We start from the raw sequence: 27784 nt of genomic DNA on the forward strand, positions 1-27784 counted from the left end.
CTGGAGATAATAAAGACGAAAATAAAGCTTTTATTTTATTTCCTCCAGGTCGTTGAACATTCAAACTGGCCTCCTCACAGTTGAACACGTTCTTACCTGGTTTCAGAACCTCCATTGTGAGTGATGAATGTGCCCCGACAGAAACAGGGTTACATGCCCTCCTGTGTCTCAGTCTTCCCAAGCAGGAAATGGACCCAGCAAACAGGCTCTTTAGATATGGCTATACTGATCTACTTTTCCTTCATTCTTTTTCCATACTTTAGGCATGCATGTTCCAGGCTTCACAGTCACACTTTTTAGCCCAACAGAGGGAATAGTAGGATCTATAGTCTCTGACTCTAGGGTGTGTGTGTGTGTGCATGTGAGTGTGTGTTATATTGTATATGTAAAAGTTGAGAAATAACACTCAAAATTATCCTTCAAGGCAAATGGTACAATTGTTTCTCAATGGTCAGTTAGTAGAGACTGGTAAAGTTTAGTACAGTTTTTTGTTTGTTTGTTTTTGTTTTGTTTTGTTTTGTTTTTTCAGACAGAGCTTCGCTCTTTCACCCAGGCTGGAGTGCGATGGCGCGATCTTGGCTTACCACAAACTCCATCTCCCGGGTTCAAGCGATTCTCCCACCTCAGCCTCCCGAGTGGCTAGGAGTACAGGCATGCACCACCACACCCGGCTAATACTGTATTTTTAGTAGACACGGGGTTTCACCGTGTGGGTCAGGCTGGTCTCAAACTCCTGACCTCAGATGATTCACCCTCCTCAGCCCTCAAAGTGCTGGGATTACAGGCATGAGCCACTGTGCCCAGCAAGTTTAGTATATTCTAAACAAAAAGATACAGAGATATTTGGGGATTCATTTCTGCTATAACAACACTGATTTGTGTCCACAGTGGTCATAAGGAGTAGAGTTTTGATTACATGTATCCTTCATGCTAATTTGCAGAACAGAAATAGGAAGCAATTATGTGATGGGGGGGAGAAACTATTTTTTTCTTCAGATTATTTTTAGGATAAAAATGTGAATGAAAACAGCATCCTGTACTTCTGATTTTGATGAATTTTGACTGCCCTTCCCCTCAATTAGGACAAATTAGTAGAAGTTTATTCTAATTACCTTCTGTTCATGTCAATTATTTTAAGCATTTCTATTTTAATGTGATTTCTAAATCAGCATGCTTGAGTTTTAATGTAAATATCTTCTCCTAAAAATGCAAGATGCACTACAATGTAGTGAGACTTTAAATAAAGAAAAATGCAGAAATATCCATCCAAATAAATTATCCTTCAAAAAAGAATAGCACATTGTTTAGCCTCAGGAGATTGTTCCAAAGAGTAACTACAGGAAACACTTTAGGAACTCATTTTCCCAGATTTCTTTTGGAGTCTGCTTAAGAGTCAAACCAGAAAAGAAATTTCACTTCTTTGTAGGTAGATCTTACTTTCTGACCCAAAACTGTAATGTTAGCTTGATATTTTCTGTTTCTGTTACACCTGCATGTCCTCTTTTCTTAACTAGTTACAAGCCTATGCCACCCCACCTCTCCCGTCACTCACCATATCCTGCCAATTTTACCTCTTATATATTCATCCTATTTATATTTGTTTCCACAGCACTAGCAAAAGTGCCTCATCTCTCCTGGACTGCCATTACCTTCCAATGGGGCTCTCTGCTCTGGTGTTGTCACCCTCAAACTCACCCTCCCTATGCCATCTGAGTACTCCAATCAAAACAGAAACCTGCATGTATTAGTCTCATTAAAATTATTCAGTGGTACCCAGTCACATACTGGCTAAAATTATTAACCCAAGATTCATAAACTTTGTTGGATTGGCCTTCCAGGAGCATCTATAATTCCCTTGACTCTTTATACAAAATTTTGTGTTTGCATTTATGCAAGGAAAGACCCTTCCACCAGTCTCCACGATGGAGGAAAGAATAACAACTGGAAGTTCCCAATCAAAACCATGCTACTTAATGTGTTACAAAGGCTCTCAACATTCAGTGCTTCCTCCTAGCCTGGTGGTTTCCATGTAAGCTGAATTCTCTCACGATAACTCAGAGCTACAAGATCAAATGTTCCAACAAATGAGACAGGAGCTACATGGTCTTTCATAAAGCACCTTGGTAGTCATAGGGAGTCAAGTCTGCCATCCTCCATGGGTCAGAGCACCCACAATCACACCCAGATTCAAAAGGAGGGACACAGACCCCACTTCTCAATCGGAAAAGGTTTAAGATTTTGTGAACATGTTTCAAAGCTGCCACAGATCGTGAGGGAGACAGGTAGAAACAGAACATAGCAAGGGTGCTGTTTTTCCCTCCTGTCAGAGTTAGATGAAACTTCTTTGTGGATAGGCTTGACCTAGAGGGGCAAATAAGGTGATGCTTTTTTCCAGACTTTTGATAAGTTATAGTTATAGACTTTTTGCTTAAGAATTCTCTTCCTCAGGTCCTGTTTTTTTGTTGTTGTTTTGTTTTTAAGAAATTAAGGTCATTAAGCAGGGTGTAAATGTACAGTATAAATTTATTAAAAGATAAAGGGCTGATCAGAGATACTAAAAAATCCATGCCACATGCAGTAAATTTTTGCTTGATATAAAGTGTCAGGAAATGAGACCAAAATTGCCTTTGAGTTGCAATCAGTGCTGTAGAGAAAAAGCATATTTTGCCTTCCTTACTAAGATGAAGGAGTAATGTTTTCTTAAGAAGAAACTGTCAAATGTGTGTTAAATAAATGAAGCATAAAACAAGCTTTCCTGCAGTTTCAAGCATGCTTGGATTTTAATAACAAGCATTTATTCCATGAATGAAAAGTTATATTTGTATCCTAGAAGAAAGGCTCTCCACTCTACGCTGGGTACTTTCAGTTTTTAACATTCTCCAATACAGATGAAGTCAGTGATTTGCTCTGCCATTTCACATCACATTTTGATGTTGGTGTTTATGGGAGAGATAAGAGCCTGGACTAAAGAGGGAAGAGCAATGGGAAAGGATCCTTCCAGTGTTAGTTGGAGAGTGTAAGGGAATGTGGAAACAGATAAACTAGAATTAAGACGGGATGCGGAAGCTAAAGCCCAGTAGTGTGCACTCATCAACATTGTGTCAGTGTCTCAGGGACCCCTCCGTACCAAATTGTGGATTTAGAAAAGGGCAAAGGTCATGTTGGAGGACAAATGAGGTGGGAAACAGGAGGGTTTCAGAGTCCCATCCTGATAATGTTATGAGATCTAATCTATGTTTTATGTAAGAGAAGCTAGGTAGCTTTGCTAAGCCCAAACTGGGATTCAGAGACTGACAGTGCTGGTGAGCTGGTGACACCCTGGGGCATCTATTTACATGTGTTGCTAGGTGTGTAGTTGGCAGTTTTTTTAAGCTAAAAAATTACAGAAGCATTTGGGAAGCTGGGAGAGGAGCAAAGACAATAAGGGGAACCTCAAGGTGACACGATGGCATCTGCTCCCGTCTGGCCTGAGAGACTGCATGGTGGCCCCTGTGGAGAGCAAGGTGAATTCCAAAAGAGAAAGAGCTGTTTTGACAGAAGACTTTGTGAAGCTCAGGGTATTCGCAGTGTGGCTTTAGCGCTCAAGCCTAGGACAGGACACACAGCTCCAGGCCTAGGTCCCAGGGCGACCTTCCCCAGAAAGGCCACTCCAGGGGGTGAGCAGCGGGGTCTGACCACGGCTGGCAGAGCAACGACAAGCTGGAGGTGGCTGGCAACAGGCACCATAGCAAGGTGACTTCATGGGCCAGAGGAGAAAAGCACAAGCAGACTTGTTTCTGAGGATACGGTCACATCCCTGGGGACTCTCAGAAAACCAGGAGAATCCAATGGGCAAAACACTGAAGCACTGCTGTCACACAGATGGACCCAAAGACCCTTGTCATCTGGCTATTAGTGTTAATGTGACCTCACTTCTCCTCTCAGCCAGGATGAGTTTGCACTGAGATTGCATAAGAAAATGATTAATAATTGAAACATTACCAAGGTCATTATCCTATTATGTAATGTGAATCTAAGGTCGCTTAGAAATTGGAAATGAATGAATCCAATAATTGCTGGATAATTAGACTAGGGGCATAATTTTGGAATATAAAAAGAAACTCAAATCTATACTTTAAGCCAAGGTTCCAATCTTTCTCATTCCTCAGAGAGAAATGGACAGGAAATGACTTAAGAAAATAAGCCATCATTTTTCCACTTTGTATGTCCCCAGACACCTTTGAGGAGATTTCTTCAAAGGAGACAAGATGTGTTCTGCCATTTTTAGGAGTGGAGTGTGGGTGACCCCAGCAGACTGTTTACCATCCACCCATTGAACAGCAGGAAAGACCAGCTCTAACCACCATGCGAAGCCATCTATCACTCACTGTAGGAACGAGGAAGGGAATTTTGGAACCCTCCATTGTTGTTAGATCCTCCCTTTGCTCATACATACACACACACACACACACACACACACACACACAAACAGTTTTGACCACATAAAAGTGACTGAGGGACAAAGCATCTTGGTCACATACCAGAAGACTAAGGCTGAAAAAATCTTTACAGCATCTTATCTATTTACCTCCTGAACCCACTAACATTGTTGATGTAGTCCTTTAGAGGCATCCACGGTTTTCAATTTCATCTCATATAAAGATCAGTGCCAATCACTGAAGATATGGAGGCAGCAATATTCTGAGCCACTTCAGAACCAACAGCTTAATTGAAACATCAAACCGAGGCCCTCACGCAATATTTATGGCTATAGTTTGGTTTAATGCCTTATATAATTGGTACTGACATACACAAGATTTCCATCAAGTCTTTATATCCTTTCACAGAGGAGTCTACTATTCTACATATGAAATAAGCAGCAAAAAGCGTATTCAATCTTATAAAACCTTTTAAACCATAACAGTATGATATGTCATTATGTGTGTGATAAAAACAGAATTATAAATCATGGTACAAAATAGCACAAAATTTGTACCATGATTTATAATTTTGTTTTCTTCCTCATCTTATCCAAAAAGCTGAGAAGTCATAATTCTGCCACCTGCTTTTGGATAACTAGTTGGCCTTATTCCTTTTCTACTAACTCTTTTCTAAACATTTGCATTTGCATTTGTAAATCTAGGAAAACAGAGAGCTTTTTTTTATTTTTAAGGAGCAGCTTCCACTTTCATTTTCAGAAGCTCTGAAATCCAGTAAATCCAGTTATGCATTGCAATATACCCTAGCATATGAGTGCAGATAACTTTTCAAAATGACCCCAAAACAATGAGCCTATTTCAGAGAGACTTTAGAAATAAAGAAACTACCCAAAAGCCTGTCTCTATCAAGAGCTGTTTTCATCTGTCAGTAATATAATGGAAACGCTAATACATCTTCCTTTAAGAGCTTGAATCTCAAAATGAGGTCTGTTATCTGCCATCTATGGGTATACCACAAACCGTCCCAGAACTCAGTGGCTTCAAACAGCAACCATTTTGTTGGTTCACCATTCTTAGGGTCAGAAATTCAGACAAAGCTTGACTAAATGGTTGTTCTGTTGGTCTCTTAAATAGGGTGAACAATTTATCTTGTTCGCCTGGGACTTTCCCAGTTTTAGCACTAAAAGTTCAGCATCTGGGGAGACTCATCAGTCTCAAGCAAACCAGGACAGTAGGTTGCCCTGTACCTGGGGTCTTTCATGGGGTGCTGGGCATCTGGTGGTTCAGCTGGAGCTGGGTGATCTAAGACCATCTCACTTGCATACCTGGTAGTTGGTGCTGATTGTCATCTGGGCCACGTGTCTCCAACAGGCTTCCTGAAGCAGTAAGAAGGGGTGCAAGCCTCAGTGCATAAGACCTGTGCTTACACCACATTTGTTGATGTTGGCTACACCAAGTCACCTGGCCAAGCCAGTCAGTGTAGGAGTGTACCACACAAGGGCATGGACACAGAAGCCACGATTCACTGAGACTATTATTCTTACCATCTAACATAGAGTCGCATTCCATTTAGTTCAGATTTAACAAATCTGAGATCCCCATCTTATTAATGCTGTTACTTTGGGAGTCTGTCCTCTACTGGTAAGTCAAAGAACCCCTCATTCCTGGGATACAATCCAAGTTAACTATTGTTTCTCAGAAGGAAATGCAGAAAACCTTTTTTGTTTGTTGCTATTTTCGCTGTTGCCAGTTATTACTGTTTAAAAAAATAAAAATTCCAGCAGTTTGGTGCAGTCTAGTGGAAGAAGTAAGAATTGAAATGCTGCTAAGACATAGATCATTCATTTATTCAATACTTCCTCAGAGTCCATGGAGCAGAGAGTAACCCTTGGTTTACTCAACACTGCTGTCTCCGGGCACAGGCCTGGGCACTCGGTGGGAAACCTCTTCACTTACACAATTTGTTCAGTTCCCATGCTCTCGGAGCCATTTTTCCCATTATACATCTGTCGTTCCAAGATGGATGAGTCAGGAGAAAGCACAGCCTTCTATGATTGGAATCCATTTTTTCCTCCACTTCTGCATCCTGGCCTTCCAAAGAGGACACATTTCTCCCAGCCCAGGAACCCCTAGAGTGATCATCTCCTTGCCTACCAGAACAATAGTCCTCTCTCATCCCCATAGAACCTCGTGACACCATAAAAAGTAAACAAATTATACAAAAATGGTAATTTTTAAAGATAAATTATACAAATGAATGTATCTGTAGTTATTTAGTCACTCTTTTCAAAATTCTAATTTAAGCAATGCTTTCATACTTCAAAGGACAAAGTGTTTAAAAACAGTGTTTTAACCTGAAATATCATTTTACTCCACAATTGAATTTTAGTTGAAAATAATTATATTTTAGCTGCAAGTGTTCTGAGTCATGGGCCAACTAAAGATTTCTGGTTATATAATTGAAAATTATGTGGTTCACCTTTATGCTTATAGACTTGGCTTGACTGAGTCCTGAGGGAAACTGTGCCATTTCATTGCTGATCAAATTCACATTGCAAGCCACATGTCCGGAATGCTCACTGTGGCCATTGAAATGAATGGAAACTGAGCGCCAGTTTATTTTCTAAGAGGTCAAATTGGCAGTCTCCTTTAGTTTACTGAACCTAAGTTTTAATAGTAAGTAATTTTTTAAATAAGTTTATTTATATGTGTTTATCTTTCCATATAATGTCATTTTTTTATTATCCTGATCCCCGAAGATTATACAAGATGCATTAAAACTTGAAATAATGTTGTCTGAAAATGTGAGAAAGTAGGCAAAAATAAGCCAGAGAATTTTTTTTTTTTTTTGAAACGGAGTCTCACTCTGTCCCCAAGGCTGGAGTGCTGTGGCCGGATCTCAGCTCACTGCAAGCTCCGCCTCCCGGATTCCCGCCATTCTCCTGCCTCAGCCTCCCGAGTAGCTGGGACTACAGGCGCCGCCACCTCGCCCGGCTAGTTTTTTGTATTTTTTAGTAGAGACGGGGTTTCACCGTGTTAGCCAGGATGGTCTCGATCTCCTGACCTCGTGATCCGCCCGTCTTGGCCTCCCAAAGTGCTAGGACCACAGGATTGAGCCACCGCGCCCAGCCCAGAGAATTTTTTTCAATTAAACTCCACCATTTTTTTCATTTATGGCATAAATAGTCAATATATGAAACAGAGAATATTAGGAAAATCAGCAACTCCTTAGAATACTATAGGAGTCACTCAAGGCTGCAAGCATTAAGTACTGTATCTTGGTTTAGAGAAGATGACCAACTACACACTTTGAAAAATGCTTTCACAGATGAAAACATAAAGAGTTTCTTGCTAATACCGAATAAAGAATGGTTTTAGCACACTTTACTGTATAGCCTCATTAATTTAAAATTTAGCTAAGTTTAGAATATAAAAATTGTTATAGAAAAGTAAATTAGTCTACCATAACTAAAAAAGAAAGCATATTTATTACCTTATTTAACAGACTTAACATAAAATAGAAAATTGATTTCTACTAAATATTCAGAAAAGTCATGTATTTCTATGGCCTGTAGAATAAAAAATCTTCAGTAAGAACATGTTGCTTCATGATCATATTAATTTTAAAAGGCATCTCATGGATAACAGGTTTGTATTAGTAACAAAACTCAAAGCCTGATTTGTGATATTGTGAGCAATATTCATAAAGTACATTAATATGTTAAAAGTTACATGGACACAGAGCTACATTAGAACACACTTGCAATGTGTTAACACTTTCAGGGAAACAAAAATAGCAAGAATATTTTGCAAGAAAACAAACAATGTGAAAATAAACAAGTGAGAGATTGTAGGCAATGGAGCCCATAGCTAAAGTTTCAAGTAATTAATATTATATTTAAAGCAAAAGACTGGAAGAACATGCTCAAAATAATAAACTACTCTTTTTCATTTCCTCTAATGAAAAAACAGTGTGACACATTAAAATCTTTTATCTTTAATGTATGAGGGAAACAGTCATCCTTGTTAACTTCAGTACAACACTGCATAATAGTTAACTCCTATTTTGGTGGTGGAGTATGAATTTTAATCCACAAACTCAGTTGTGCATAATATGTCACAATTTAAATTTTCCTTAGAGCCACTTATTTCCAAAAGAATACAGAAAAGGTGTTCATAATAAAATTTCATCTATATAAAATGGTGTTCATAATAAAATATTATTTAAATCTTTTTAGAAGGTAATTGGCCAATTAAACAAAAAATAATAATACAACATGGGGATTCAAAACATGTGTAAAAGTAAAATGTATGATAACAAAGACATAGACTGGGGGAAGAGAAATGTAGCCATACTCTCAATAGCTTTTTATAATATATGTGTGGTGACATAATATCACTGGAACATAAACTCTGATAAAAGAAAGATATATGCCATAAACCATTACGATAACAAAGAAACCACTTAAAATGAAGAAACAAGGAGTACTGTTATGTCAAAAAGGATGATAAATGAAATTATGAAAAATATTCAGTTAATCAAAAGGAAGACAAAAAAAGGGGAAAGAAAACAACAGATGAGACAAATAGAAGAGAAAGAGGAAGATTATAGATTTCAACCTAAACACATGAATAATCATATTGAAAGTAAGTGATCTAAATAACACAGTTGAAATGCAAGATGCAAGTATATGTTACCCATAAGAAAACATTTTAAGCATAAAGACACAAAGAGTTTAAAAGTAAAAAGATAGAAAAGGTTATAAATACTAGTATTTAGATAACACAGATCCAAATAAAGCTGGAGTGACTACAATAATGTCAAGACAAAATAGATGACAGAGTGAAGAATATTATTAGGGATAATAAAAGTCATTTCATAGCGATAATAAAGTTAATTCATCAAGAACAAAAAAAAAAAAAAAAAGGCCTGAACGTTTATGCACCTATTAAGAGAGCTACAGAAACATGATGCAAAAAACTGACAGAATAGCAGGAAGAAATAAACAAATCCGGAATATAGTCATAGATTTCAATACTGCTCTTTCCGTAATTGATACATCAAGGTGATGTAAAATCAGTAAGAATATAGGAGATTCGAACAACACTATCAACCAACTTGACCTAATAAATATTTATAGAACACTGTACCCAACAGGAATAGAATACACATCCTTTTCAAATACACATGGAACATTGACCAAGATAGACCATATTCTAAGCCATTAAAATGTCACAATAAATTTAAAAGAATTCAAGTCATACCAAGTATATTCTCTGACCACAATGGGATTAAATTGGAAATTAATAACCAAAGGATCTTCAAAAAATTCCCCAAATATTTGGAAACTAATTATATACTTCTATATAACCTATATGTCAAAAAATAAAAGAGAAATTAGAAAATATTTTGAACGGAATGAAAAAAATAACATGATGTATTCTTTTATTTGAAGTAGTCTACTAAAGCAATAGTTAGGAAGAGATTTATAGCACTTAACACCTGTATTTTTAAAAAGTCACAAATCAGTTATCTCAGTTTCCACCTTAAATAACCAGGAAAGAAGAGCACATTAAATCCAAAGTAAGCGGAAGAATTAAAATAATAAAGACTAAAGAGAAATCAATGAAATATAAAACAGAAAAACAATAGAGAAAAATCAATGAAACCAAAAGTTAGTTCTTTCAACAGATTAACAAAATTGATAAGCCTCTAGCCAGACTTACTAGGAAAAAACAGAAATGATACAAACACGTTAACATTATTAATAATTATGGAAATGCAAAATAAAACCAAAAGAAGATACCACTATACACCTATTATCATGACTAAACTTCAAGACTGACCATAACAAGTATTGGTGAGGACATGAAGCAAATGGAACTCAATACTGCTTCCAGGAATAGAAAGTGGTACAGCCACTCTTGAAAACAGTTCGGCAATTTCTTGAAAGATTAGATATACCTACTACATGATCTAGTTATTCCACTTCTAGGAAATTTTCCAGGAGAAATTTGTGTGGAAGCACATATCCACACAAAGATTTGTACACAAAGTTTATGGCAGCTGCATTTGTAATATCCCAAAATGGGAACAACCCAAACGTCCATTAACAGGTAAATGGATAATCAATTGCGGTAAATTCATGCAAATAGAATACTACTCTGCAATTTAAAAATAATGAACAATTGATACATGCTACAGCATGGATGCATCTCAAAATAGTTATACTGAATGAAAGAAGCCAGACCCCCCAAAACATGTATACTGTATAATTCTATATATATAAAATTGTAGAAAATGCAAACTAATCTACAGTGACAGAAAGCAGATCAGTCATTGCCTGTTGGAAGGAAATGAGAAGAGATTACAAAGAGACATGAGGAAACTTTAACAAATAACAGATAGGTCCATTTTCAGTGACGGCTGCATGGAGATACACCCAAGTCAAAATCTATCAAATTGTACACGTAAAATATGTGCAATCAATTGTATGTCAATTACACAACAATTCAGCTGTTTTTAAAACTCATGGACAAATATGAGTAAAGACATAAATACAGTAAATAAAAAGTTTATTTCTTACCTGTCATTCACACCAATCAAGACAGGAGATACTAATTTATTTAGGTCTTTGTAGGAACATCAATAAAGGTACAGGAGATTCATCTGAATTTATGTTATTATATGTCTAAAATAACCTGAGATACACTGCATAGGTTTTTTATAAACTCATTAAGAAAACAAGATTATTGTGTTTCTGACAATTTGCAATAAAAACCCAACCTAGAATTTTTCTTGCCCAATATCTTTAACACCATACCTATGGTAGTTCTAGTTTTGGGATTCATTGTGCACAGTGTAATTTTGGTGCACTTTGTCTCATGTTTTACACAATCAAATAAGAATATATTTGTATGACTTGGGACCTTTCTATTTGCAGTTGAGATTAAATAAGACTGAGAATTTCTGACTACTTATAACTAACACTTGCAGAAGCAATGCTTACAATGGGTAAAGTGTTCTTTGGGGAACTGCAGCCGATAAATGTTACAATCCTCATTTGTTGCAGCTTCAGTTGTAATTCCTCTCTGAAATTCAGTGGGTGAAAAGGAAAAGATCAGGCTGCTAGAGAGAGGGATAAAGTAAGGCACATATGATTCTTGGATTTTTATTACAAACAAAATAAAAAATTACATGAGAGAGTTTCTTTATGTTATTTTCTGAATTCTGCCCACTTTTCTGGGGAAAAACCTAAATCCCTCTTCCAGTCTTGCAATCTCTTCGTCTGCATAAAGCCTACATCTGAAAAAATTCCTAGACTGAAGTAACTAAATCAGGTACCATCTCAGCATGCAAAGTCTTTGAATTACATAATACACTGAAGACAGATTCAGGTTTATGTTCTTCAAGTGACTCATAAAGCATTACCAAGACTAAGTTCTCAGTTGATCAATAAATTGGTGTCTACTATGGTTACGCATATCTTTTTGTGTATATCAATATTTAAAATGTTGTACTGTTATTTATAAATATCCTTTGTTTCAAACAAATTTTCAAAACTGTCACATCAATTATGTGTTTTTATCGATTTGTTTGATCTGCATAAGGGTGTTCTCTGTTTCACATCCATTTGTATGTAGTTATCTCTCTTCGCCTCCAAACATTGAAACAGAAACAGTGTTGTGGTGAAGAGCCCTAGCCCAGCCTCACCACACACTAGCCTCAGTCTTGGGCAACACTCCACCTCTTCTGCACGATTCCTCGAACCGTGCATAGGGATGTTTGTTGTTCACAGGGTTGTTGTGAGGATTGATCAAGGTAATTAGATACAGATCTTATCCTTTAGCCCAGCACATAGTGAGCAGTCAAAAAATAAATAAACAAGAACACCTTTGAACTGCAAAAACATTTAGGGCAGGGCCCCCCAAGTAGTTATAATTATCTTATTACATGAATGCATCCTAGCAGGAGTGGAATACTTGAAAATTATTATTTAATCAAAATTAATATTTCTTAGAAAGGCAGAGAAGGCCTAAAAAGAATATAATGAAATGTATTATATTGAAATGAAATGAAATGAAATATTATGAAATTGAAAATATATATAAAATGAAAAGACTTAGTTTAAATTTCAACTTTAGCACATTAAACAACTAATTGTGGTTGCTTGTTTTATTCTAACCAGCCGATTTGTAGTTTGTAAATTGGACATGACCTGTTCATAGTAGATGCTTGGTGAATGCGTACTGAGGGATTACTCAAAGATATTGCCTACAAAAGCATTTTCAATACTTTTATCTGTCTGATAGAATAAGATCCCTTTACTTTGGGGAAAACCATAAAATTGAGTGATATTTCTCACTTTATGGGTCATTATTACTCATGTAGTAATATTTCTCATTAACGATAAACAAGTGGAGCAAATGTGGCTCTGCAGGGCAATTGTTGCATTAAAACCTGAACTGCAAATATTTAATGCTCACAAGAATTTTTCTCCCTCCCCAGCCATGTCCACTTCAGTGACAGACCCAAGAGAACCCTATACCCATTTACAGAAAACCAGTGCTGAAAAGTTCCACACAGCTGACCGCTAAAACATATCTTGAATTTTACTTTTTTCTCAAGCAAAATGCCGTTGTCTGTAATGTTCATAGTCCTTTAAAGATTATTTTGTTCATTTCACAGGTCTCCTGTTATGGCTGGAGGTCTCTTTGCTGTGGATCGGAAATGGTTTTGGGAATTGGGTGGCTATGATCCAGGTTTAGAAATCTGGGGCGGAGAACAGTATGAAATCTCTTTTAAGGTAAGCCCCAAGACCCTCTTCACACTATGTCTACGTAATTTTGACAATTCTGATAGAATATCAGCATGTTGCTTTGTGACCTATGTTCTGGGATGACTTAATAATGATAATAGACATGTCACCTTCCCAAGTGAGCTCTTGTAGTTTCTTTCTTTTTTGGTTTTTGTTTTTATTTTTCTTGATATATAATCATTATACATATTTGTGGGGTACATGTGAAATTTTGATACAGGTGTACAGTGCATAATGATCAATTCAGGGTAACTGGGATATCCATCACCTCAAACATTCATCTTTTCTTTGTGTTGGGAATTCTCCTCTAGCTATCTTGAAATATATGATAAATTATTGTTAACTATAATCTCCCTACTTGTGTAAGGCCATTTTTGCATTCCTATAAAGAAATATCTGAGACTGGGTAATTTACAAGGAACAGAAGTTTAATTGGCTCACAGTTCTGCAGGCTGCACAAGAAGGTGGTGCTGGCATCTGCTTTTGGTAAGGGCCTCAGGAAGCTTTTAATCATTGTGGAAGGCAACAGGGAGCCAGCATGTCACATGGTGAAAGCAAAAACAAGAGACACAGGGGTGAGCTGCCACACACTTTTAAACAACCAGATCTCACAGGAACTCACTCACCAGCAAGGGGATGGCGCTAAACCTAATTCATGAGGAATCCATTCCCCATGATCCAAACACCTCCCACCAGGACTCACCTCCAACACTGGGGACCACATTTTGACATATGATTTGGAGGGGACAAACAACCAAACTATATCACTACAGTACTATCAAATACTAGAATGTATTTCTTCTGTTTAACTGTATTTTTGTACTCATTAACCAAATTCTCTTTTTACCCCCTCCCCACCCCCACTCCCTTCTATTCCCAGCCTCTGGTAACCACCAGTCTACTTTCTACCTCCATGAGATCAACTTGTTTAGCTCCCCATATGAACTAGGACATGGGATGTTTTTCTATGCCTGACTTATTTCACTTAAAATAATGACCTTCAGTTCCATCTATGTTCCTGGAAATGATAGTATTTCATTCCTTTTTATGACTGCATAATATTCCATTGTGTGTATATACTACCTTTTCTTTATCCATTCATCCAATGATGGACACTTAGGTAACTATTGAGACCATCACCACAAAAAAATGGGAATGCAGATATCACTTCTACATATTGATTCCTTTTCTTTTGAAAATATACCCAGCAGTAGGATTACTAGATTATATGGTAGTTCTATTTTAGTATTTTGAGGACCCTCCATACTCTTCCCCTAATTTCCATATTACTTTGCATTTCCACCAACAGTGTAGGAGCATTCCCCTTTCTCTGCATCCTTGCCAGCATTTTTTAATTTTTTGTCTTGGAAATAATAGCCAGTTTAACTTGGATAAGATATAACCTCAATGTGGTTTTGATTTGCATTTCTCTGATGACTAAAGATGTTGAACATTTTTCGTATACCTGTTGGCCATTTGTATGTCTTCTTTTGAGAAATGTCTATTCAGGTATTTTGCTCATTTTTAATTGAATTATTTGAGAGTTTTTACTATTGAGTTGTTTGAGTTCATTATATATTCTGGTTATTATTTCCTTGTCAGATGGATAGTTTGCAAATATTTTCTCCCATCCTATAGGTTGTCTCTTCACTTTGTTGATTGTTTCCTTGCTCTACAGAAACTTTCTAGCTTGATGTAAATTTGTCTATTTTTGCTTTTGTTGCATGTGCTTTTGAGGTATTACCCAAAAAAAATCTTTGCCCAGACTAGTGTCCTGTAGTGTTTCCCCAGCGTTTTCTTCTAGTAGTTTCATAGTTCGGGGTCATATAGTTAAGTCTTTAATCTATTTTTGGTTGATTTTTGTACATGATCAAAGATAAAGATCTAATTTCATTTTTCTTCTTATGGATATCCCATTTTCCCAGCATCATTTATTGAAGAAACTGTACTTTTCCCCATTGAATGTTCTTGGCAACTTTGTCAAAAATGAGTTGGCTGTAAGTGCATGGATTTACTTCTAGGTTATCTATTTTGTTCCATTGGTGTATGCATCTGTTTTTATGCCAGTACCATGCTATTTTGGTTACTATAGCTTTGTGGTATAATTTGAAATCAGGTAATGTGATGCCTCCTGCTTTGTTCTTTTTGTTCAGGACCACTTTAGCTATTTAGGTCTTTTTCTTGTTCCCTTCAAAGTTTTGGATTTTTTTCTGTCTCTTGTGAAGAATGTCTTTGGTAATTTGATATGGATTACATTAATTATTTATATCATTTCAGGTAGTGTAGAGATTTTGACAGTATTAATTCTTCTAATCAATGACCATGGTATATCTTTCCATTTTTTATGTGTCTTCAATTTCTTTCATCATTGGTTTGTACAGATTACTTCACTTCTTTAGTTAAATTTATTCTTAGGTATTTTTGAGCTATTATAAATGGGATTGTTTTCTTGATTTCTTTTCAGATTGATTTCTGTTAGTGTACGGCAACTTTATTGAATTAATTCATCAGTTCCAAGAACTTTTGGTGGAGTCTTTAGGTTTTTCTAAAAATAAGATCATGTCATCTGCAAAGATATTTTGACTTCTTCCGTTACAACTTTGATGCCCTTTGCTTCTTTTTCTTGCCTAATTACTCAGGCTAGGACTTTCAGAACTAGGTTAAATAAAAGTGTTGAAAGTGAGCATCCTTGTCTTGTTCCAAATCTTAGTGGAAAGGCTTTCAATTTTCCCCCTTTCAGTGTGATTTTACATGTGGGTTTGTAATGTATGGCTTTTATCATATTGAGGTATTTTCTTTCTATATCCAATTTGTTAAGAGTTTTTATCATAAAAGAATGTTAAATTTTACCAAACACTTTTTCAGCATGTATCAAAATGATCATAATCTTTTTGTCCTTGATTCTCTTGGTGTGATATATCATAGTTATTGATTTGCATATGTTGAACCATCTTTACACCTTTAGGATGAAGCCCACTTCATTATGGTGAATGTTCTTTTTAATGTCTTATTGAATGATGTTTTGTTTAGGGTTTTTACATCTATGTTTATGAGGAATATTGGCCTATAGATTTTGTATGTGTATGTACTTGTCTAGTTTAAGTATCAGGATAATACTGACATTATAGAATGAGTTTGGAAGAATTCTCTCCTCTTCGATATTTTGAAATAGTTACAGTAGAATTGGTATTAGTTCTTCCTTAAAAGTTTGGTAGAATTCAGTAATTAATCCATCAAGTGTTGGGCTTTTCTTCGCTGGGAGACTATTACTGCATTGATTTCATTATTCATTATTGATCTCTTCAGGTTTTCTTTTTCTTCATGGTTCAATCTTCATAGGTTGTGTATTTACAAGAACTTATCTATTTCTTCTAAGTTTCCAATATTTTGGTGTATAGTTGTTCATAGTAGTCCCTAACAATCCTTTGTGCTTCTGAGGTCTCAGTTGTTATGTCTCCTTTTTCACTTCTGATTTTATTTATTTGAGTCTTCTCTCTTCCATTCTTAGTCTAGCTAAAGATTTGTTACATTTGTTTATCTGTTTAAAAAATTGGCCGGGCACTGTGGCTCACAACTGCAATCCCAGCACTTTGGGAAGCCGAGGCAGGCAGATCACAAGGTCAGGAATTCGAGACCAGTCTGATCAGCATGGTGAAACCCCGGCTCTACTAAAAATGTAAAATTAGCTGGGCATGGTGGCGCCTGCCTCTAATCCTAGCTACTCAGGAGGCTGAGACAGGAGGATCGCTTGAACTCGGGAGGCGGAGGTTGCAGTGAGCCGAGATTGCACCATTGCACTCCAGCCTGGGCAACAAGAGCAAAAAACTCTATCTCAAAAAAAAAAATCAATTTTACAGTTCATTGATCTTTTGTATTGTTTTATACTATCTATTTTTAAGTTCAACTTTTATTTTAGATTCAGGGGATACATGTGCAGGATTGTTGCAAGTGAATATTGTGTGCTACTGCAGTTTGGGTTATAATTGAATGCATCACCCAGATAGTGAGCATGGTATCGAATAGGTAGTTCTTTAACAATTGACCCCCTACTCCCAACCCCTCTTGTAGTGATCAATGACTTTTGTTCTCTTATTTATTTCCATGTGTACCCAATGCTTATCCTCCTCTTATAAATGAAAACATGTGGTATTTAATTTTCTGTTACTGCATTAATATGCTTAGAATAATGGCCTCTAGCTGCATCCATGTTGCTGCAAAGGAAATGATTTTGTTCATTTTTTATGGCAGTGAAGTATTCCATGGTGTATATGTACCACACTATCTTTATTCAGTCCACCATTCATGGGCACATAGGTTGATTCAATGTCGTTGCTATCATGAATAGTGCTGCAATGAATATGTGAGTGCATGTGTCTTTTGGTAAAATGGTTTATTTTCCCATGATTTATTTTCCTTTGAACATATACCCAGTAATGAGATTGCTGGGTTCTATTTGTAGAACCAGCAACCAACCACCAGCATGGTGGTTCTATTTTTAGGTCTTTGAGAAGTCTCCAAACTGCTTTCCCCAGTGGCTGAACTAATTTACATTCCCACCAGCAGTGTATAAGTGTTCTTTTTTCTCTGCAGCCCTGCTGACATATTCTATTTTTACCTTTTTTTTTTTTTTTTTTTTTTTTTTGTTTGAGATCTAGTCTCACTCTGTTGCTCATGCTATCTCGGCTCACTGCAACCCCCACCTCCTAGGTTCAAGTAATTCTCTTGCCTCAGCCTCCCATGTAGCTGGCACTACAGGCACCTGCCACCATGCCTGGCTAATTTTTGTATTTTTTGTAGCAATGGGGTTTCCCCATTTTGGCCAGACTAATCTTGAACTCCTGACCTAAGGTGATCTGCCTGCCTCGGCCTCCCAAAGTGCTAGGATTATAGGCGTGAGCCACCGTACCCGGCCTCTATTTTTACTTTTTAATAATAGCCATTTGACTGGTGTGAGATGATATCTCATTGTGGTTTTGATTTCCATTTATCTTATAATTGGTGATGTTAAGCATGTATCAATATGTTTTTTGGCCACTTGTATGTCTTCTTTTGAGAAGAGTCCTTTGCCCACACTTTAATGGGGTTATTTGGTTTTTATTTGTTGATTCATTTAGGTTCCTTATGGATTCTAGATATTAGACCTTTGTCAGATACGTAGTTTGCAAATATTTTCTCTCATTCTGTGGGGTGTCTGTGTACTCTGTTGATAGTTTCTCTTGCTGTGAAGAAACTCTTAAGTTTAGTAGGCCACACTTGTCAATGTTTGGTTTTGTTGCAATTGCTTTTGAGTTCTTAGTCATAAATTCTTTGCCAAGGCCAATGTCCAGAAAAGCATTTCCTAGATTTTCTTCTATAATGTTTATAGTTTGAGGTCGTACACTTAAGTCTTGAATCTATCTTGAGTTAACTTTTGTATATGGTGAGAGGTAGGAGTCCAGTTTCATTCTTCTGCACATAGATATCCAGTTATTCCAGCACTATTTATTGAATAGGAAGTCCTTTTCCCATTGCTTATTTTTGTCAAGTGGATATCCAGTTATCCCAGCACTATTTATATAATACGGAGTTCTCTTCTCATTGCTTATTTTTGTCGACTTTGTACAAGATCAGTTGATTTAGGCATGCTGCTTTATTTCTGGGTTCTCCAGTCTGTTCCCATGCTCTATCTGCGTTTTTGTACCAGTACCCTCCTGTTTTAATTACTGTAGTCTTGTAGAACAGTTGATTTTAGGTAATGTGGTACCTCCGGCTCTGTTCTATTTGCTTGGGATTGCCTTGGCTATTTGGGCTCTTCTGTTGCTTCCATATGAATTTGAGAATAGTTTTTTTCTAATTCTGTGAAAAACGACATTGGTAATTTGACAGAAATTGCGTTGAATCTATAGATAGTTTTGGATAGTATGGCTATTATAACAATATCTGTTCTTCCAACCCATAAGCATGGATTTTTTTTTTCATTTTTATGTCATCTATTATTTCTTTCATCAGTGTTTTGTAATTCTCCTTGTAGAGATTTTTTACATCCTTGGTTAGTGTAGCCCTACATTTGCTTTTGTGTGTGTGGCTATTGTAAATGAGATTGCATTCTTGATTCAACTCTCAGCTTGAATGTTATTGGTGTATAAAAATACTACTAAATTTTGTACATTGATTTTGTATACTGAAACTTCACTAAAGTCATTTATCAGGTCTGTAAGCCATTTGGCAGAGTCAGTGAGGTTTTCTAGGCATAGAATCATATCATTAGTGAAGAGAGGTAATTTGACTTCTTTTCCTGTTTGGATGCTTTGTTTCTTTCTTTCAAAGAAAGTGGGACTACCAGTACTATGTCGAACAGGAGTGGTAAGGATGGGCATCCTTGTGTTGTTCCAGTTCTTAAGGAAAATATTTCCAGCTTTTGCCCATTCAGTATGGTGTTGGCTATGGGTTTGTCATAGATATCTTTTATTATTTTGATATATATTTTTAATGACTAGTTCATTGAGGGTTTTTGTCATGAAAGGATAATGGGATTTATCAAAAGCATTTTCTACATCTATTAAGATGATTATATGGGCTTTGTTTTTAATTCTGTTTATGTGGTGAATCATGTTTATTGATTTGCATATGTTGAACCAGCCTTACATCCCGGGAAGGAATTAGCATCCCATATAGTGAATTAGCTTTTTGAGGTACTGCTGAATTTGGTTTGCTAGTATTTTATTGAGGATTTTTGTGTCTATGTTCATCAGGGTGATTCACCTGTAGTTGTCTTTTTTCTTTGTGTCTTTGTCAGGTTTTGACATCAGGGTGATACTAGTTTCATGGAATGAGTTAGAGAGGAGTCCCTTCTCGTTGATTTTTTGGAATAATTTTAATAGAATTGGTACCAGCTCTTCTTTGTATGGTTGGTAAAATTTGGCTGTGAATCCATCTAGTCTGGGCTTTTATTGTTTGCTGGTTTTTCACTACTGATTCAATTTCAGAACTCGATATTGGCCTATTCAGTATTTCCATTTCTTCCTGAATCAATCTTGGGAGTTTGTGTACTTCCAGGAATTTATTCATGTCCTCTAGATTTTCTAACTTGTATGCACAGAGGTGTTCATAACAGTCTCTGAGGATCATTTTTATGTCTGCGGAATCCGTTGTAATGCCTTCTTTGTTATTTCTGATTATGCTTACTTGCATCTTCTTTTTTTCTTTGTTAATCTAGCTAGCAGTCTATTGATCTTGTTTATCCTTTCAAAGAACCAACTTTTTATTTTGTTGATCATTTGTAATGATTTTTGAGTCTCAATTTCATTTAATTCTGCTCTGACTTTCATTATTTACTTTTTTCTGCTAATTTTGGGGTTGGTGTGTTTTTGTTTTTCTAGTTCCTCTAAGTGTAATGTTAAATTGTTAATTTAATGTAGGTGTTCAGAGCTATAAGCTTTCTTTTTAATATTGCTTGTGCTGCATCATAGAGATTTTAGTATGTTATGTTTCTGTTTCCATTTACTCCAAAGTCATTCAGGAGCAACTTGTTTAGGTTCAATGTAATTGTGTGGTTTTCAGGGATACTCTTAGTATTAATTTTTATTTTTATCCCACTGTGGTCTGAGAATATGCTTAGTATGAATTTGATTTTTTTGAATTTATTGAGACTTGCTTTATGGCTAAGCATGTCATTGAGGTTAGTGTATGTTCTGTGTGCCAATGAGAGGGAAGTATATTCTGTGGCTGTTAAGTGGGGTATTCTGTAGATGTCTATTTTGTCCAATTGGTCAGGTGTTGGATTTAAGTCCAGAATTTCTTTGTTAGTTTTCTGCCTCAATGACCTGTCTAACACTGCCAGTGTGGTTTTGAATAGTCCCTATTATTGTGTGACTAAGTCTTTTCATAAATCTAGAAGTACCTGTTTTATGATCTGGGTGCTTCAATGTTCGGTGCATATAGATTTATAATAACTAAGTCTTGTTGAATTCAACCATTTGTCATTATGTAATGACCTTCTTTGTCTGTTTTTACTGTTTTTGGTTTAAAGTCTGTTTTATCTGATATAAGAATAGTGACCTCTGCTCTTTATCATTTACCATTTGCATAATAGATCTTTCTCTATCCCTTTCCTTTGAGCCTATGGGTGTCATTACATGGGAGATTAGTCTCTTGAAGACAGCAGAAGATTTGGTCTTTTTTTTTTTTAAATCCAACTTGCCACCCTGTGCCTTTTAAGTGGGCCATTTAGACCGATATGTGAGGTTTTGATTCTGTCATGGTGTCAATGGTTGGTTGCTTCATAGTCTCAATTGTGTAGTTGCTTTATAGGGTCTATAGACTATAGACTTTTTAGGGTCTATATATGTTTTTGTGGTAGCTGTTATCGATTTTTCATTTCCTTGTTTAGAGCTCCCTTTAATATCTTTTGTAAGGCGGATCTAATGGCAGCAAATTCCCTGTCTGGAAAAGATTTTATTTCTCCTTCAGTTATGAAGCTTAGCTTGAGGAGACATAAAATTCTTGTTTTGAATTTTTAAATTTAAGAATGCTAAAAAATATGCCCCCAATCTCTGACTTATAATGTTTCTGCTGTTATGATGGGGTTCCCCTCAAAAGTGACATAACCCTTTACTCTAGCTGCCTTTAAGATTTATTTCTTTGCATTTACCTTGTAAAGTCTGATGACTGTATGTCTTGGGGATGGTCATCTTGTATAGTATATTACAGGAGTTCTCTGAGTTTCTCAAATTTACATTTCAACCACTCTAGCAACATTGGAAATTTTCTTATATATTATATTTTCAAATATGTCTTCCAAATTGCCTATTCTCTCTTATTCTCTCTCAGGAATGCCAAGAAGTCATTGGCTTTGTCTCTTTACATAATCGCATATTTATTGTTGCTTTGTTCATATTTTCAGTTCTTTTTTATTTTTGTCTGACTGGGTCTTTGGGCTTTTATATTCTTTCCTCTGCTTGGTCTAGTCTTTTGTTCAGACTTCCAACAGTATTTTGAAATTTTCATAGTGAATTTTTCAATTCCAGAAGTTCAGTTTAGTTCTTTCTTAATATGGTCATGTCATTGTTCAAGTCTTAAATTGTTTTTCTGGCTTCCATGCATTGGCTTTCAATTTTCTCTTGAATTTCGTTGAGTTTGCTTGCCATCCAAATTCTGGATTTTATTATTGAGCTTCCTTGCCATTCAGACCCTGAATTCTATGTCTGTTATTTAAGACATTTCAATGTGGTTAGGATCCATTGCTGGGGAGCTAGTGCAATCCTTTGGATGTAAAGAAATGCTCTGATTTTTTGAATTGCCAGAGCCCTTCTCATATGAGGAGGCTGGCAATTGTTTTTCCTTTTTAAATTGCTCTACTATGGATGAGGCCTTTTGTTTTTATATAGTATTTTTCCCTTGAGGGTTTCACTGTGGTGTATGCTGTGTATCGTTGATTGCCTTCATTTCTGAATGCTTTCAAATGGTCAGGGCTCCGTATGGGCTCCTTACTTGTGGATAGTTTCCTGCTTTGGGTTTCACAGGTGTTGGGTGTTAAAGAAACTTTTTCTTTGGTGGTGTAATTCAGGATCTGAACCAGTACATGGCGCTTAAGAGTAAGGGCCAGAAGATAGACTCTTAGCCAAGTTCTCCTTGGAGCTTACTGTTGTGTTGTCGGCTTTGTTCATATTTTTAATTCTTTTTCTTTTTTTTTTTTTTTTTTTTTTGATTTTTTTGTTTGTGTGTGTGTGTATGTGGTTTTTTGCTTTTTTTTTTTTTTTTTTTTTTTTTTTTTTTTTTTTTTTACTGCTGTATATGCACTTGCACCTTGTTGTTGTTGTTACTGCTGCATATGCCATATGCCCTTACTCTTTAGTGGCCTGGAGATGGGAGATGGGGTGCAAGACATGACTCCCTCACCAACTCCATTCTGGGGTCTTGGTAGAGTCCTTTTCAATTATTGCTGTTGCATCCGTGATTTCTTAGTCTCAAGTGAAACTTTGGCAAACTGCTTTCCCTCCTCCCTCAGGGGCAGCCCAAGGCAAGGTTTACGTCACCAGGAAATCCACAGTTACTTAGGGACCTACTGGTCCTCTGAGCTTGGCAGAGTCAGAACAGGTTGTGGTGTGTGTCTGCAGGTGGTCTGGTGATGCAGTGGGTCAAGGGCAGAGGATGCCCAGGCAGGACAGTAATACCATACATGTGGCACCCACGGCCTGCTGTTCTTAGCCCAGCAGACAGCTGTGGGGCCAACCCAGCTCACACTTGCCCAACCCAGTAAGTCTGCAGCATCGGCCCCAGGAGTGGGCCTGACAGTTGGGCTTGTCCCAAACCTTCTGTGCCAAGATTGTTGGGCAGTTCCAGGTGTTCCACGCTGTAGGGATCCCTGAGGAAAAAGGTGCTACTGGCTAATAGGCCACACCCTTCCCAAAACAGTCTTGTCAAGAGAGGGACACGCAGCTCCCACACCAGCACACAAACCAATGTATCATTCTTCTAAGTGTTCTGAGAGTGGAGGGTCCTCCCCTCCTCAAACTCAAGCCAAAGATCTCAGCTCCAAACCCCTGGACAGTGTACTCGAATCCTGGGGGTTTTGGGACCAGGCCTACAGTTTTGTCTGCTGATCCCTCACTCCCCAGAGCTGACTGTGCTGAAGGAGCCAAACTATTCCCAGGCAACCAGCAAAACACTCAGGCAGGACAATGAAAGCTGCACTGTGGGCACCTTCCTGAGGGAGTGACCAGGCAGGCAGTGTTGGGAAGATCTGGTCGACAAGGGGGCACATAGATCAGATGCACCCCAGTCTCATGGAAGAAATAGCCAAGCCCTGCTCTTTCCCAGCTTGGCAGAAAGCAGGAGCTGTAGTCACTCAGAACAAGATAGAGAGCCTTGGGGGATGGGTACCTATGGTCACATTTTGTTGCAGCTGCAGTGTGCACTGCAAAACCTTCTGGGATCTATGCAGGTTTGTGCTCTTCCTCTGCCTTATCTCCAGGCAGTTCCCTCTGCCAATTCAAATGCCTATGGAGGTCATAGGACCTCATGTATCTAGGATCCCAGATGTCCACAGTGGAAGTGTGAAGTCCCAGAGCTCCTTCACTTGCCCTTTCCTTAGGACCTAGTCAGGTTTGGGAGCTGGTCCTCAACATTCCCCAACTCCAGGCAAGCTTCCCAGCTTCTTCCCTCTTCAAACATGGTGTCTATGTCACCTATCAACTTTCAATATTTTCTTTCAGAAGATCTGTTCAAAGTGTGATGGTTTACTCAATCTTTTGGTTCCTCTCAGTGGGAGAGGTGTCTCAGCTATGCCTAATTAACCATCTTAGTTCAAGCACTGTTTTATTGTCTCAGTTTCACATATTTATGTTCTGATCTTTATTATTTCTTTGATTTTGCTAATTTGAGGATTGGTTTGTTCTTGCTTTTCTTGAGGTGTATCATTAGGTTGTTTATTTGAAGTATTTGAAGTTTTTCTATTTTTTATGCAGGCATTTATTGCTGTAAACTTCCCTCTTTGTACTGTTTTTGCTGTATCCCCTACATTCTGGTGTGTTGTGTTTCCAATTTTGTTTCAAGATATATTTCAATTTCCTTCTTAACGTCTTCATTGACCTGTTGGTCATTCAGGGCATGTTGTTTCCATGTACTGGTATATTTACAAAGTTTTGCTTTTTATTGATTCTGGCTTTATTCCATTGTGGTCATACATGATTTCAATATTTTTTAATTTGTTGAGACTTTTTTTTGTGGCCTAACATATAGTCTATCCTGGAGAATGTCATATGTGCTGATGAAAAGAATCTGTATTACGTATTAATTGGATGAAATGTTCTGTAAATGTCTGTTAGATCCATTTGTGGCCGGGCGCGGTGGCTCAAGCCTGTAATCCCAGCACTTTGGGAGGCCGAGATGGGCGGATCACGAGGTCAGGAGATCGAGACCATCCTGGCTAACACGGTGAAACCCCGTCTCTACTAAAAATACAAAAAAAAAAAAACTAGCCGGGCGAGGTGGCGGGCGCCTATAGTCCCAGGTACTCCGGAGGCTGAGGCAGGAGAATGGCGTAAACCTGGGAGGCGGAGCTTGCAGTGAGCTGAGATCTGGCCACTGCACTCTAGCCCGGGCAACAGAGCAAGACTCTGTCTCAAAAAAAAAAAAAGAAAAAGAAATGTTAATATTTGCTTTATGTGTCTGGGTGTTTTGGTATTGGTATTGGATGCTCATGCATTTACAGTTGTTATATCCTCTTGCTGAATTGAGTATCATTATATAATGATCTTGTTTTGTCTTTTTTACAGTTTTTGGGGGTTTCTTTTGTTTTGTTTTTTTTTTTTACTTAAAGTCTCTTGTGTGTGACATAAGTATAGCTGCTCTAGCTCTCTTTTTATTTCTATTTGCATGGAATAACTTTTTTTCTCCCATCACCTTCAGTATATGGGTATCTTTATGGATAAACTGAGTTTCTTATAGGCAGCATAAGTCAGGTCTTGTTTTTTTAATTCATTCAGTCACTGTGTCTTTTAATTGGAGAATTTAGTTCATTTATATTCAATGCTATTATTGATAAGGATTTACTACTATCATTTTGTTACTTGTTTTCTAGTTGCTTTGTAACTCTTCTTTTCCCTTCTTTCTTTTTTCCTGTCTGCCTTTGTGGTTAAGTAATTTGCTCTGATAGTATTTTTCATTTGTTGCTTTACTTTAGTGTATATATTCTATACTTTTCATTTTTAGTGTATATATTATAGATTTTTGCTTTGTGGTTACCATGATGTTTACAAAAATCATCCTATAGTTATAACAAGTTATTGAAAATGATGCCAACTTTGATCGCAAATAAAGAAAAAGAAAAGAAACAAACTGAAAAAAAAACCCTATACACTTTACCTCTCTTCTCCCCCCACATTTTAAGTTTTGATGTCACAGTTTCCCTTTTCATGTTGCATATATCTTAACAACTTGTTGTAGTTATTATTTTTAATGGTTTTGTCTTTTAGTTTTCTTACTAGATTCAGTTTCCACACCATGATTACAACATTAGTATAATAATCAAATTAATGTCCTTTTCTTTCGGTGTCATGGACTTCCTTTAGCATTTCTTATAGGACAGCTTAGTAGCAATAAATTGCCTTGGCTTTTGTTTGTCTGGAAAAGTCTTTCCTATTCTTGTTTTTGTTTGTTTGTTTGTTGTTATTTGTTGGTTTCCTTTCAGCACTCTGAATATATGGTTCCCCTCCCTCCAGTCCTGTAAGGTTTCTGCTGAGAAGCCTGCTGTCAGGCATATTATAACTCCCTTAAATGTTGTTTGCTTTTTTTCTCCCATTGCTTTCAGAAATTTTCTTTGTCTTTTACCTTTGTGAGATTGATTATAATATGTTTTAGGGTATTCTTGTTTGCGTTGAATAAAATTAGAGACTTTTCACTTTCTTCTGCCTGGGTATTTATATCTCTCAAGGTTTGGAAAGCTCTCTGCTATTTCTTTAAACAAACTTTATGTTCATTTGTCCATGTCAGTTCCCTCTTTAACTCCAATAAACTGATTATTTGCCCGTTTGAAGTTGTCCCATAGACCCATAAGCTTTCTTCATTTCTTTTTATTACTTTTCTTTTTTCTCTTCTGTCTATATATTTTCAAATAGTCTATCTTCAAGCTCACTGACTCTTTTGTTTGATCAGTTCTGCTATTGATGCTTTCTATTACATTTTTCATTTCATTCATTGTATTTTTCACCCAGGATTTCTGTATGATTTTTATTATTATTTCAATCTCTCTGTTACATTTCTCTGATAAGTTTTTGGGTTATCTGTGTTTTCTTGAGGTTCATTGACTTCCTTAAGATAGCTGTTTTGAATTCTTTGTCTGAGAGGTCACACATCTCCTCACTTTAGGGTTGATCTCTAGTACCTTACTTTGTTTGTTTGGTCATGTCATATATCCCTTCATGTTTTGACGCTTGTGAATGTGGAACAATGTCTACACATTGAGTGATTAGGTATTTATTTTAGTCTTCTTTGCCCAGTTTTGTTTGTGCCTGTTCTTCTTCCAAGGGCTTTTCAGAGATTCTAAGCAGACTGACTATTATGTTTCCTGAGTCCAGCTATAATCACTGCAACCATTTCAGCAGTAAAGAACCCCCTAGGCCCAGGCATTCTACAAGTCTTTGAAGGACTCTCAAGTTGATGTGGTTTTTCAGCCCAGACAGACCTGGGGAATGCCCAAAGAAGATACTTGGGCTGTGTGGAAACTCTGGACAGGGGCTCAAGCCTAGAAGACTGTCCCAGTGGCCCAGACCAGCATGTCTCCCAGCAGATCCCTGCACGGGCAGGATGGGTTCAACTGCAACAAGGAGGACTGGGATTGAGACTGGACTCCCTCAGGATCTGCTATGGGAAGGAAGAAAGGGTGCCTGTCACATTGGCTCAAACTGGTATATGTCTCCTAGCAGGTCCCTGCACGGATAGGATAGTTCCCTGACTGCAGCAGGAGGGGTCGAAGCTGATACTAGGCCATCTTGCAATTTGGTGTCAAATAGAGACTGGAAACCCCAGTCTCAACTCAGAGAGTGCATGTAACCCAGCAAGTTCATTCAC

At 37.2% G+C, this 27784-nt stretch overlaps 1 protein-coding gene across 2 annotated transcripts in view; it reads left to right on the plus strand.

Moving 5' to 3' along the window:
* Positions 1-27784, plus strand: part of GALNTL6 (polypeptide N-acetylgalactosaminyltransferase like 6) — a 1271092-nt gene that overhangs the window by 1097456 nt on the left and 145852 nt on the right. For both annotated transcript variants that reach the window (XM_010363999.2, XM_010364000.1), the window contains one exon: positions 13108-13225. In XM_010363999.2, the coding sequence (XP_010362301.1) occupies positions 13108-13225 (118 nt within the window). The remainder of the gene's footprint in view (positions 1-13107; positions 13226-27784) is intronic.

This window comes from Rhinopithecus roxellana, chromosome 2, assembly GCF_007565055.1.
Source record: "Rhinopithecus roxellana isolate Shanxi Qingling chromosome 2, ASM756505v1, whole genome shotgun sequence".
NCBI classification, from domain to species: Eukaryota; Metazoa; Chordata; class Mammalia; order Primates; family Cercopithecidae; genus Rhinopithecus; species Rhinopithecus roxellana.